Source organism: Pituophis catenifer, unplaced genomic scaffold (genome assembly GCF_029215685.1).
Source record: "Pituophis catenifer annectens isolate HBS135680 unplaced genomic scaffold, rPitCat1.0.hap2 SCAF_8, whole genome shotgun sequence".
Taxonomy (NCBI): Eukaryota; Metazoa; Chordata; class Lepidosauria; order Squamata; family Colubridae; genus Pituophis; species Pituophis catenifer.
The window spans coordinates 2,199,016-2,212,809 of record NW_027256888.1 but is presented as its reverse complement, the minus strand read 5'-3'; the positions used below and the strand labels follow the sequence as shown (position 1 = coordinate 2,212,809).

Below are 13,794 nucleotides of genomic sequence, written 5' to 3'. Positions count from 1 at the left end.
AAGCCAGATTCACTTACCAACCGTAAGTTACTAACTTAACAATGGCAGTGATTCATTTAACGACGGGGACAAGAAAGCTCATAAAATGGGCCCAAACCATTTTATGAGCTGCTTTGCCCCCGTTGCTAAACGAATTGCTGCAAGTTGTTAAGTTAGTAACATCTAACTTAACATCTGCGTCACTTAGCAACAAAAAGTCTGGGCTCCGTTGTGGTAAGTTGAGGACTAACCATAACGATGTGTTTGTTGTTGTTGTTTTTAAAAAAACCTTGATACCTACATTTCCATTTATTTTTTTTTAAAGGCTGCTGAATTCTAACTCGTTTACCGTCATAAGGGACGACGCCTTCGGTGGACTTTTTCATCTTGAGTACCTGTAAGTCAGCTGCTTTTGCTACCTCCTGCAAAGACTTAAAAAAAGGAAGGACGGTTTTGTTTTCTGATCGTTTATAAGCAGCGAATTTTGTCCTCTGACCGAAAACATTTCTGCTCGATCGTTATTCATCCCATGTGCCACAAATTCTACTTTCTGTTGAAAATTGTTAGTGGCAAGATAGCAGCTGCTGCATCTTTGCAACCCCAACATTCTGACGCTCAGCATCTGCAGATGTTCTGGGGTTGTGTGTGTGTGTGTGTGTGTTTGTGTGTGGTTGTGTGTGTGCGTGTGTGTGTGTGAGAGAGAGAGAGAGAGAGCAAGCATAGGAGAATTGTGACCTAGGCCCAAGTAGTTATTACCAGACACAATCAGTCCTAAACAAACATATTTTATTAGAACAGCTGAGAATTACTTCATTCTCAGCTTAGTCCAAATTAATTCCAAAACAAGTCCTTCAGAAACAGTCCTTCGGCCTTATCACCAACCTTTGTCTTCTTTGGCACCCTGCCAAAGGCTTTCCTTGGCAAAAGCCCACGAAGTTCAGAAGGAAGAGATGCTGACAAGAAACAAATGTAGCAACGTTGCTTTCCTACAAAGATCCCAAAAGCCGTTGCTGCTCTTTTAAGCTTTCTGGGAGGGGCCAATCATCTCCTGGCCTTACTCCTGAGTTATCCTTTTTGCTTTAGCTGCTCTTGCCTTCGGGCAGCTCTTCGCATGTGCGCACTAGGAACAGGCTCCTCCTGTTCCTCTGCCTCTCTGCTATCCGCCTCTGGAGGCTCCGGAGTCTGCGCATCACTCCCAGATGGCCCTGGCCCCATCTCTGCCTCCGACGCAGAGCCCTCATCCTTCCCCAACCTCCAGGACTGGCCCATGTTCCTTCCCAGCCTCCTCACTGTCTGACTCCACAGCCAGCTCCGCAGTCTGCTGGCAGACCACAACAAGGAGCCTCTAATCCAGGGATCCCGGGCTGCAGCACAGTACCAGGCCTTGAGTCATTCGAAACCAGGGCGCGGAAGTGGCAAGTGAACACACACTCATGCACATCTTCACTCGTGCAAGCAGCAAGCAAGGACATGTGGTGGGATTCAGCCGGTTCGGGCCAATTTCAATGAACCGGTAGTTAAATTGCTGGCTGGCTCGGCCCCTCCCCTCCCCGCTCCTTCCATGCACCCCATTTTGGCTCCCAGGTAAGTGCAGGGAGGCCTCCTAGGCCCAAAATGGGGCACAGGGGGGTGGTGTGTTCCCCCCCCCGCGGCCCATTTTTGCTCCCAGGGGGTGCAGGAGGCCGAGTGCTGCCTGTCACACCTCTGGCCACGCCTACCATTGTCACGCCCACCCAGTCGGTCATTAGGGCAGAGAACCGGTTGTTAAATTATTTGAATCCCACCACTGGAACTGCATTTGCACATGGGACAGGCGCACGTGCCCACCGCTCGTGCCAAACTATTTCCCCGCCCCCCTCCGCCGGTCCGCAAAGCTGGAACGGTTGCGGAATTCTGCTCTAATCCCTGGAAGTCCGAAGCTGAAGTGTGATTTTGTTCCCATTTCCACAGCTCCCCGAAGTACAGGCCGTCCTCAACTTACAACCGTTTGTTTAGTGACCATTCGACGTTACAACATCACTTGGGGAAAAAAATGTGACTTGTGACTGTTTTTTCACACCCCTAACGACCGCTTATGTCTTTCTGTTTCTGTATCCTTCTTTTTGCGTAGGTTTATTGAAGGAAATAAAATAGAAACCATTTCAAGAAATGCATTTCGGGGTCTCCGAGACTTGACTCATCTGTAAGTTGTTGTTGTTTTTTTTTATACTAATTTATATCTTGCTTAACACAGGAGTGGGCTTCAAACATTTTAGCAAGGGGTTCTCTGCCTGGTTGCTGGGTGGGCATGGCTATGGTGGGTGTGGCCTAGTCGGCCTCCTCCACCACGGTGGGTGGGTGTGGGTGTGTTTTTGCCCTCCCCGGGCTCCAGAGGCTTTCCTCAAGTCTCCGGGAGAGTGAAAACGGCCTCCCCAGGCTCCGGAGGCCCTCTGGAAGCTGGAAACGGGCCTGTTTCCGGCCTTCCCGAACTTCCAGTAGACCCGTATTTCACCCTCCCTGAGCCTCCACGCGCACCCTGTACTTACCTGCATCCAAAACGGGCCGTGTGGGGACTCCTGGGAGGGGAAGGGTGGGATGGGCGGGGCCATCCACGAGTGGGATTTGGGGGTTCTCCGAACTGCTCAGAATCTTAGCTAGAGGTTCTCCCGAACTACGGCGAACCTCCAGCAGCCCACCCCTGGCTTAACACCTCAGCATGCTGTTACACTGGCTGAGTAGATGTAGTCCTCAGTTTACGACAGTTCGTTTAATGACCGTCCGAAGTTACACATCCTGAAACTCATCCTATGCTTCCTGCAGGATGTTTATTTTTCCCTGTGACCCTTCGCTGTTGAACACAGGTGCAGCCTCTTAGGCATGGGTTGTCCTGCAAAAAGCACAACTCCACAACACAGTCCTTTCAGCAAATTTGTTTGTATATATATATATATATTAATTTGATTTATATGCCGCCCTTCTCCAGAAGCTCAGGGCAGCTTACAATGCGTTAAGCAGTAGCCTTCATCCTTTTGTATATTTATACAAAGTCAGCTTATTGCCCCCACAATCCGGGTCCTCATTTAACCTACCTTAGAAAGGATGGAAGGCTGAGTCAACCTTGAGCCTGGGGAGATTCGAACCTGCAGAAATTGCAGGCAGCTGTGTTAATAACAGGGTGCATTAAACCACTGTACTACCAAGGCTCTTATTTGTATATTTGTATATAGTTTGTATATTTAGATGTATATGTACTATATTTGTATTATTTGTATTTAAAAAAATAAATAAAAACAAAACAAAACACTGGGAATTGAGAACTTTCCAACATACCACAGTGTTACTGAATTCAGCTTTCTACCTAGGGTTTAAACCAGGGGTGAAATGCTCCTGGTTCGGACCGGATCACCCGATCCGGGTAGCGATGAAGGCGGGTGGTTCGGAGAACCGGTAGCAAAAATCCCTGCCCTCCCCCATGCCCAGCTAAGCCGCACAATCATCAGAGGCTTTTTTTTTTTACTTTTAAAAGCATTTTTTCTACAACTTCGGCTGAAAAAATGCTTTTAAAAGAAAGAAAAAAAGCCTCTGATGATCGCGCGGCTTGTCAAAGGCATTTAAAAGAAAAAAAAATCCTTTTTTTCTTTTAAATGCTCTGACGATCCAAGCAGAGTTCCCTGATCGGCAGAGGCTTGGATCCTCAGAGCCTTTTGAAAACATTTTTTTACAACCTGTTAGCCAAAGAGGTTGTAGAAAAAAGGGTTTTAAAAGTAAAAAAAAAAATGGCTACACCCACCCAGTCACATTACCCCCCCCCCCCACCCACCACCCACCAAGCTACGCCCACAGAACCAGTAGTAACAAATTTTAGATTTCACCCCTGGTTTAAACGGTTTTGAAAATTATTGTAACATCTAACTTTACTTTCCCAGCTCTCTCGCCAATAACCAGATTAAAGCTTTGCCAAGGGACATCTTTAGTGATTTAGACTCTCTGATCGAACTGTAAGTAGAGCTTCATCGTGTTATTGTTTTATATCTTATCTCAGCATTCAGAATTTTTCTTTCGAGCTGTTTGGATGTGAAATTGGGGCTAGCAAGAGGCAAATTTGAAAAATACCATTGACTGGTGCTAATGGTTGATTCGGGTTGCTGCCAGCGTCCTAGGGATCAACCAAGTACCTTCTTAAGATGTACCATGTTCCGAGTAGCGCAGTTTTTTGCAGTTCCGCTGGTGTTATTGCAGGATGATGATGATGATGATGATGATGATGATGATGATGATGATGATGATTGGTTAATCTTTAGTGAGATTCACAGCTTTTGAGGCTGGTTAATAGCTCAGCAGCTCGAGTCCTAACCAAGGACCTAGGAACTGTTGTTGTTGTTGTTGTTGTTGTTGTTGTTATTATTATTATTATTTAATCTTTAGTGAGATTCACAGCCTTTGAGGCTGGTTAATAGCTCAGCAGCTCGAGTCCTAACCAAGGACCTAGGAACTGTTGTTGTTGTTGTTGTTGTTGTTGTTGTTATTATTATTATTATTTAATCTTTAGTGAGATTCACAGCCTTTGAGGCTGGTTAATAGCTCAGCAGCTCGAGTCCTAACCAAGGACCTAGGAACTGTTAAGGTATCGTCGGAGGATGTAAGCTGTTCCGAGTAAGGTGGTTTTTTGTAGTCAAAATGTTCAAGTCCGGCAAATTTAGAATTTCTAAATAGCGGGGTAGCCCTTTGGGTATTGCTCCAGGGGCTCCAATTACAATCGGGACATTATTATTATTATTATTATTATTATTATTATTATTATTATTATTATTATTCATTAAACATGAGACTCAGTCAACTGAACATTTAAAAACGTATCACAAATATCCTTGACTGGCGCTGATGGTTGATACGGGTTGCTGCCAGCATCCTAGGTATCAACCAAGTTTATTTATTTTTTTTATTATTATTAATATTAATATTAATATTATTATTATTATTATTATTATTAATATTATTAATATTATTATTATTATCTCTTTTATTCATTAAACATGAAACACAGTCAACTGAACATTTAAAAATGTATCTTAAATACCATTGACTGGTGCTAATGGTTGATACATCTATTATTATTGTTATTGTTGTTTGCTGTTATTGTTATTTGCCTTCTTGTGACAAATAAATAACACCCACAACAGAAAGAGCTTTTATTAATTAAACTTCATCGACAAACAACACTTTGTCTTTAAAAAATCCCATTCTGATTTCTTCTCATTTCTCGCCTAGGTTCCAATCTGCACCGTTGCTCTTTTTCCAAACGGAAACCTTGCAAGGATCTGTTGATTTAGGATTCCAAGCCCCTTTGCAAACAAGCTTTTCTTTTTCCTGTATTTCTAGAGACTTGAGGGGAAACAAGTTTGAGTGCGATTGCAAAGCCAAGTGGTTGTTTTTGTGGCTAAAGATGACCAACTCCTCCGTTTCGGAAGTCCTGTGTGTGGGCCCAGCAGAATTTCAGGACAAGAAATTAAACGAAGCCTCCAGCTTTGACGATGAATGCACCACTACAGGTATTTGGGTAAAGCAGATTTTCTTTGCAAGTTAAGTTAGGATGAATTTGGCTTTTTGTATTTATGGCCCATTAGCAATAGCAATAGCCCTTGGACTTATATACCGCTTCACAGCCCTCTTTAAGCGGTTTACAGAGTCAGCCTCTTGCCCCCCAAAATTTGGGTCCTCATTTTGCCCACCTTGGAAGGATGGAAGGCGGAGTCAACCTCGAGCCGGTCAGGATCGAACTGCTGGCAGTAGGTAGAGTCGGACTGCAATACTGCATTCTAACTACTGGGAGGGAGGGAAGGAAGGAAGGAAGGAACAGTAGCCTTAGACGTATATACAGCCCTTTACAGCCCTCTCTAAGCGGTTTACAGAGTCAGCCTCTTTCCCCCAACAATCTGGGTCCTCATTTTACCTTGAGCCAGTCAGGATCGAACTTCTGGCGGTGGGCAGAGTTAGCGTGAAATACTGCATTCTAATTACTGGGAAGGAAGGAAGGAAGGAAGGAAGGAAGGAAGGAAGGAAGGAAGGAAGGACTAGCAATAGCACTTAGACTTATATATCATTTCTCAGTGCTGTTACAGCCCTCTCTAAACGGTTTTACAGAGTCGGCCTCTTGCCCCCAACAATTTGAGTCTTCATTTTACTGACCTCAAAAGGATGGAAAGCTGAGTCAACCTTGAGCCTGTCAGGATCAAACTCCTGGCAGTTGGCAGAGTTAGCCTGCAATGCTGCATTCTAACAACTGTGCCACCATGAAAGGAAGGAAGGAAGGAAGGAAGGAAGGAAGGAAGGAAGGAAGGAAAAGGAAGGAGGGAGGGAGGGAGGGAGGGAGGGAGGGAGGAAGGGATGAAGGGATCAACCTTGAGCCTAGTGAGATTTGAACTGCCAAATTGCAGGCAGCCGGCAGTCAGCAGAAGTAGCCTGCAGTACTGCACTCTAACCACTGCGCCACCGTGGCTCATAGTTAAAATTAATAGTTAAATAGTTAAATCCGTCCTCCTTTGAGCCTGCAGTTTGTCTCTTTGGTGCAAACAGGGATTGTAACTTTTAAGCTTTAATTTAAAAAGTAGCAGGTGGAAACTAACCAAGGAGAGAAGCAACCTAGAACTAAGAAATTTCCTGATAGTGAGAACAATTAATCAGTGGAACAACTTGCCACCAGAAGTTCTGGATGCTCCAACACGGGAAGTTTTTAAGAAGATGTTGGATAACCATTTGTCTGAAGTGATGTAGAGTTTCCTGCCTAAGCAGGGGGTTGGACTAGAAGACCTCCAAGGTCCCTTCCAACTGTTATTCTGTTAAATTGCTGACTTTAAGCAACTTTTAAGCAGAGTGTGAAAGAAATAACACCCTTAGTTGCTAATTGCCTTCACCACGGATTAGTACAAAATCCCCCACTGTAACATAAGGATTATACAACAGGCAACATGAGCTAGGAATGGAGAATCCGAATGAATGTGAACAGTACAGACAGATAGTCCTTGCGTTACGACCATAATCGAGCCCAGTATCTATTCAGCCAAGTGAAACATTTGTTCGGTGAGTTTGGCCCCATTTTACGACTTTTCTTGCCACCGTTGTTAAGTGAATCATTGAATTTGTTAAGTTAGTCGCCTGCTTGTTAAGGTGAATCTGGCTTCCCTGTTGACTTTGCTTGTCCGACGGTTGCAAAAGGGGATCACTGCCACCGTCATAAATATGAGTCAGTTGCCAAGCGTCTGAATTTTGATCCCGTGAATCCGGGGATGCTGCAAAGATTGCAAGTGTGAGAAATGGTCCTTAGTCACTTTTTTCAGCGCCGTCGTAACTTGGAACGGTCGCTAAATGAACCATCGTAAGTCGGGGACTGCCTGTATGTGTTATTTTTAGTTCGGGGTTAGCTTCCCCAAGCCGAGTATTTCCAAATCAGCGATGAACAGCTTCCTGCATCCTGCCGAGTTCCATGGTAACACGCTTGTTTTCGATTAAATATGATTACAGATTTTGTTGTCCATCAGATTTTGCCCTATCAGTCAGTCTCGATCGACACCTTCAACTCCAAAAACGACGTCTATGTGGCCATTGCGCAAACCAGCATGGAAAACTGCATGGTGCTGGAATGGGATCACATTGAGAAGAACTTCCGGAGTTACGACAATATCACCGGTAAAAAAAAAAAACCCGATGCGCCACTCTTAAGTGTCAAGGCTTACTTGGGGGTTACGGGGTGGGTTTTCTCATTCTGTCAAGGTGGTTTTGAGAACCTGGGCAGCAGAGGTGGGTTTCAGCAGGTTCTGACCAGTTCTGGCGAACCGGTAGTGGAAATTTTGAATAGTTCGGAGAACCGGTAGTAAAAATTCTGACTGGGCCTGCCCTCATCTATTCTCTGCCTCCTGAGTTCCAGCTGATCGGGAGGAAATGGGGATTTTGCAGTAACTTTCCCCTGGATTGGGGAGGGAATGAAGACTTTACAGTATCCTTCCCCTGGAGTAGAGAGAGAGAGGAAAGGAGAAGAGAGGAGAGGAGAGAAGAGGAGAAAGAAGAAAAGGAAAAGGAGAGGAAGAAAAGGGAGCAGATAGAGGAGCAGAGGAGAAGGTTAGAAGGAGGGAAGAAGAGAGGAGTGGGGGAAGAGAAGGGGAAGTAGGAAAGAGAAGGAGAGGAAGAACGAAGGAAGTAGGAGGACAAACAGGAAGGAGGAGAAGAAGAAAATTTGGAGTAAAGGTAAAGGGTAAAAGAGCAGTCCCGAAAAAGTAAAAATGAAAAATGAAAGTTGAAAGAAAAGATGAATGAAAAATGATGGAAATGACTGCACATGTAAATGTGTTTATGAGAAATAAAAATAAAAACTTTAAAAACAAAACAAAACAGTATCCTTCCCCTGGAGTGGGGTGGGAATGGAGATTTTGCAGTATCCTTCCCCTGCTATGCCCACCAAGCCACGCCCACAGAACCGGTAGTAAAATTTTTTGAAACCCACCACTGTTGGGCAGGGGTGGGTTTTACTCACATCCGCGATCTCCGTTACCGAACCGGCTGAATACCATCTCTGGACCCAGGGAGAAAATTGCAAAACGGGAGATTGCGAGGCACCATCAAGCTGGCAAAAGAAATGCATTTCTGAGCTCCAACTGGACGAAAATAGGACTAGATGCAGCCAGCATTTCATTGGAGACGAGAGGGAGAAAGATTAAGGTACAGGTAGTCCTCGACTTACGACCGTGACAGAGTCCAACGTTTCTGTGGCTCAGTGAGGCATTTGCTAAAGTGAGTTTTGACCTCATCGTACGACTTCCCTTGCCGCCATTGTTAAGGGAATCATCGCATTTGTGAAGTTAGTCATGTGGCCATTAAGTGAATCTGGATTCCCCCCCTTTGACTTTGCTTGTCAGAAGGTCACAAAAGAGGAGCACGTGACCCTGCAACCGTCATAAATATGAGTCAGTGGCCAAGCGTCTGGATTTTGATCAGGTGACCGAGGGGAGGCTGCAACGGTCATAAGGGTGACAAACAGTCCTAAGTCATAAGGGCCGTTGTAACTTTGATCGGTCACTAAATGAACTGTTGTAAGCCGAGGACTATCTGTACTTGAGTTCCCAAGATAACCTTCCATGCAACCAATGAAACACACAGGCCCGCATGCCATTGCCCCTCCCACAAAATTACCCCCTCTTTTCTCCCTCCCCCTGCTCCGGTCCCCCAACCCCAGAAAGATTGGGGACCCCTGCTTTAAAGGAAGGACTTACATAAACAGTAGATACAGTTCGTGCTCTGCTAATACTATCCCTTTGTTTGAGTCAACAGGCCAGTCCATAGTAGGTTGCAAAGCTATCCTGATTGACGACCAAGTCTTTGTGGTGGTAGCTCAGCTCTTTGGCGGATCCCACATTTATAAGTACGAGGAAAGCTGGACCAAATTTGTCAAGTTCCAGGATATTGAAGTCTCCCGCATCTCCAAGCCAAACGACATCGAGCTCTTCGAGATAGAGAGCGAAACCTTCTTCGTCATTGCGGATAGCTCGAAAGCTGGCTTGACCACAGTTTACAAATGGAACAATAAGGGTTTCTATTCCTACCAGTCCCTGCACGAGTGGTTCCGGGACACGGATGCCGAATTCGTTGATATAGATGGGAAATCTCATTTGATCCTGTCGAGTCGCTCCCAGATTCCTATTATCCTTCAGTGGAACAAGAGTTCCAGAAAGTTCCTCCCACACGGTGAGATACCCAACATGGAAGACGTGTTAGCGGTGAAGAGCTTCCGGATAGAAGACAGCCTCTACATCTCTCTCACCAGATTTATCGGCGATTCAAGGATCATGAAATGGAACAGCAAGCAGTTTGTGGAGATCCAGGCGCTTCCTTCCCGTGGTGCCATGACCCTACAGCCTTTCTCCTTCAAGGATCATCATTACCTCGCTCTGGGAAGTGACTACACCTTCTCCCAAATATTCCAGTGGGATGAGGAGAAGAGCCTCTTTCAGATATTTAAGGAGATCTACGTGCAGGCGCCCCGCTCCTTCACCGCGGTGTCGACGGACAGGCGAGATTTCTTCTTCGCTTCCAGTTTTAAAGGCCACACGCAAATATTCGAACACATCATTGTTGACTTGAGTTTATGAAGCGGCCCTGAGCGTGGGAACTCACGTAGGATGATACTTTCACGTGAAAACAAAGGGGGAGGGGGGAAAAAGAACAGATTGTTCACTTTTGATAGCTAGAGAGAACCCTTAGCATTATTCAGCAAGAGGTTTTTTTTGTTTTTTGTTTTTGGAACTTTTTAGAAGTTTGCCTATTTAATCAGGGAATGCATTAACTCGGTTAAGTGCATGCCGTGCCAGTTTTACCCTTGACAAGAGGTATTTTTAAAAGCCTATTATTGCTCACAATAGACGGTGTGCAAAGGCGTTAGCTCTAAAAAGGATGCAAAACTGAAAGGAGGAACAGCTGAGAAAGTGGAATGAAGAACCAGCCAAAACGAATAGAGAGAGGAAGAGCAGCGGCAACGACTCTGCGAGGAAAAACGATGTTTTTTTTCTCTTCTTCGGGACTTTGAGGTTGAAAGCAGTTCCTTCTAGTGATTTGCAACTGTTAGCATCCTGATGAGAAAATCCTGCTCACAGGATGCGTCTCTTGTGAGGACGAAGCAGTTCTGGTTTCTGGACCCTGGGAAATTAAGTGGGGGGAATCTCTTAAGTAACACGCCGACGTTCTGATTTGGAGAAAGGTGCCGATATCTCTTTTGAATCACCAATCAAAAGAGATTGGTGAAAAGAGGAGGAGGAGAAGAAGGGACGGGGAGGGAGATGAGGAGAAGGATGGAAGGAGGAAGGAAGGAGGAGAGTGGGGTCCTTTGGTGCTCTCTGAGCTTGGTTATTTTCTTGCAAACATTTCATAACCCAACTAGGGAATATCATCAGTATTAGAAGGGGGTGGGGTTTGCAAAGAGGTAAAGGAGAAGGAGGAGAATACTCCATTAATTAATATTCTTCCCTAGTTGGCTAATGGGTAGACTTGCATTCAATAGTCCATCGGAATGAATACGGTAAGATTGATAGCTAAATTAGATTTTATCAGAAGTTTACAGCTGCTAAAAATGAAATCTTTTCAATACTGACAGCAAAAAAAACAGGCATTTGACATGCCAGCTCTGCATTCAGCCTTTATTTCCCCCCCTTAGGCACAAGTCAAGCTTAAATTCTTATTTTAAACTTTCGATCCCAGTGATAAAAAAAGATATATACATTCCTTTGAAACGATCTGGGAAATAATAGTCCTTTGGCTTCAACTCATCCTCATCTCCTTCCAAAACTGTGCGTTGAAAGGATAGATAAATATCTGAGACAGAGAATGGATTTGGAGCTGATTTGATCGAGTTGAATTTCCGGATCAAACGGATTGATCCAAAAAAAAAAAAAAAAAGTTGATTTGAATTATTGGAGCGACTTGGTTACGTTCTCATCGATTTCAAATCATTTTTCAGTACTTGAATTGGATGCAGAAATTCAGCTTCACCAAGCTAAGCAATTGAATGGAATTCATTTTCCAAATCTCTTTGGAAACATTAGTTTTAAACTGATTATTTGCATTAGAACAATAAAATTCAGAGCTTTGTGGCATTTGAGGATTTGGTAGGAGAGGAGAGTTGGGTCCCAAGAGTCTATTATAATTTTTGAAATGTCCTGATGGAGTATTATTTTTTTTCCCCAACTAATGTATTCCCGAACAGAAAATGAACTTTATTATGATCATTATCAGTGATAATGACAGCATATTAACTTATCCAGACCGATCTCTAAAAAGGCTTTACAATAATAAATATATAATCTAAAATGCATTACCAAAATAAATATAATATCTATGTGCTTTGTTCTTTCCAAGGTTAAGACAATTCTTGGTTACATACATCTGAATACATTCTTTTTTTTTTTTAAAGTCTTTCTTTTTAAGGCCTAAAAACTAGTGATGCTTAGCCAGACAAAATCAGTTTTGTGGACTTGGCAACACAATCTTGTAAATTTTCCCAAACCTAGCAAATCTCTTCTGACCCAGCTTTAGCAGAAGCAAGAAACAGACTCCTTGTCACAAAAAAACCCTTTACCTCTTGTGAATTAATTGCATTCACACACTGAAAAATCCAGGCAAGAGTCATTCAAAGAATTAATTGCAGTAACAGACCTTATCAGTTAATTTCAATAATTGCGATAATTGCAAGGCCAAAAGGCTGCAAATTAAGTTCTGGCAAGTAGTCTTTGTGGCACAAAACATGACGAGCCAAATCTTCAGAAATACGAATGGTTGCCTCCTATGATCACCATTCCCCTTCTATTTATTCCCTAGAAAAGCATAAAAGATTCTGGAGACCTCAAAACCAGATTTATTTATTTTTTATCAGTAGTACTCTTAGTTCACAGAGATTGACCAGAAACTGTGTTTTACAACTCCTTTGTAAAACATCTCTTCGAATACTACAGGTTGTCTTTGACTTACGACAATTCATTTAGTGTCCGTTCAGGCACCGAAAAAAGTGACTTGGGACCGTTTTTCACAGTTATGACCATTGCAGCATCCTCAGGGTCATGCGATCAAAATTTGGGCGCTTGGTTACTGTCTCGTATTTATGACGGTTGCAATGTCCTTCCAGAGTCATGTGATATATCCTTTTTGTGACCTTCTGACAAGCCAAGTCAACGGAGATGCCAGATTCGCTGAACTAACCTTGTCACTAACTTAACAACTGCCGTTAACAACTGTGGCAAGAAAGGTCATAACACAGGGCGAAACTCAAATGTTTCACTTAGCAACTGAAATGTTGGGCTCAATTGTCGCCGTAAGTCAAGAACTACCTGTATTCAAATTTGGGGAAATTAAAGGTATGGAAAGGGGCATGAGTTTAGCACAGGGGTCGGCAACCTGCAGCTCTGGAGCCACATGTGGCTCTTTCACCCCTCTGCTGCGGCTCCCTGTCACTCAAAATATGCGTCACAGCCACCAATGTGCGCCCCCCACCGGCACGTAATTTATTGAGCTTTTCAACCCCCGGTAGGCCAACCATGGATAAATCCAAGAAAAGAAAAGTTTCAGAAGAAAACAAAGTTTAATTCAACTACATAAACTAGTTTTGTGGCTGCTCAAGAAACAGACAGGCATGGGAAGGGTTTTGTGGCTCCCGGTGTTTTCTTTTCTGTGGGAAATGTGTCCATATGTCCATATTAAACACCCTTTGAGTGTTTAAGGTTGCAAATTCCTGGTTTAGCAGCACGAATGGCTTGGCTTTTAAAATCAGGAACTGGTCTCATGAATTTTATATTGTTCCAACCTCTTGAAAAATCCTTCATTTGTGACACAAGATCCATCTATTTCAGTCAAATTGGCTTCAAGTAGGCATACAAACTTCCAGAAAATAAAAAAATCAATTGTCCTGATCTTGCTGCAGGGAATGTAGTTAAAAAGTTTCAAATATATACTCTGCGCTAAAGCATCGTTTTCTAAATCACCTTCGCTAGAAAACAAATATTTATTATGCCACAAAGAGGCTGCTCAGTTATAAGCAAGTTATAGAGTGTACGCAAATCGTTTTGTACTGTCAGAAGTGTTGCACAACTGCGAATTGTCACTTATTTTGGGCACGAGATCTTGCTGGACAGGGCTGGAGCCGACAAACATCCGCCACATTGGAATAAGGCTTAGCTATGTTCGGGGTGGGCTGCTGGGGGTTCGGGAGAACCTCTAGCTAAGATTCTGTGCTGTTCGAAAAACCCCGAAATCCCATTCCTGGCTGGCCCCGCCCCCCACCCCTCCCAGGAATCCCCACGTGGCCCG

The 13,794-nt window shown here is 43.9% G+C and overlaps 1 protein-coding gene across 1 annotated transcript in view; it reads left to right on the top strand.

The window, feature by feature from the left end:
- Window positions 1-10,268, top strand: part of LGI2 (leucine rich repeat LGI family member 2) — a 15,402-nt gene extending 5,134 nt beyond the window's left edge. Inside the window, exons 3-8 of the mRNA XM_070948511.1 lie at window positions 305-376; window positions 2,090-2,161; window positions 3,885-3,956; window positions 5,338-5,507; window positions 7,477-7,641; window positions 9,277-10,268. Of these exons, the coding sequence (XP_070804612.1) occupies window positions 305-376; window positions 2,090-2,161; window positions 3,885-3,956; window positions 5,338-5,507; window positions 7,477-7,641; window positions 9,277-10,094 (1,369 nt within the window). The 3' untranslated portion in view covers window positions 10,095-10,268. The remainder of the gene's footprint in view (window positions 1-304; window positions 377-2,089; window positions 2,162-3,884; window positions 3,957-5,337; window positions 5,508-7,476; window positions 7,642-9,276) is intronic.
- The last annotated feature ends 3,526 nt before the right edge of the window (window positions 10,269-13,794 follow it).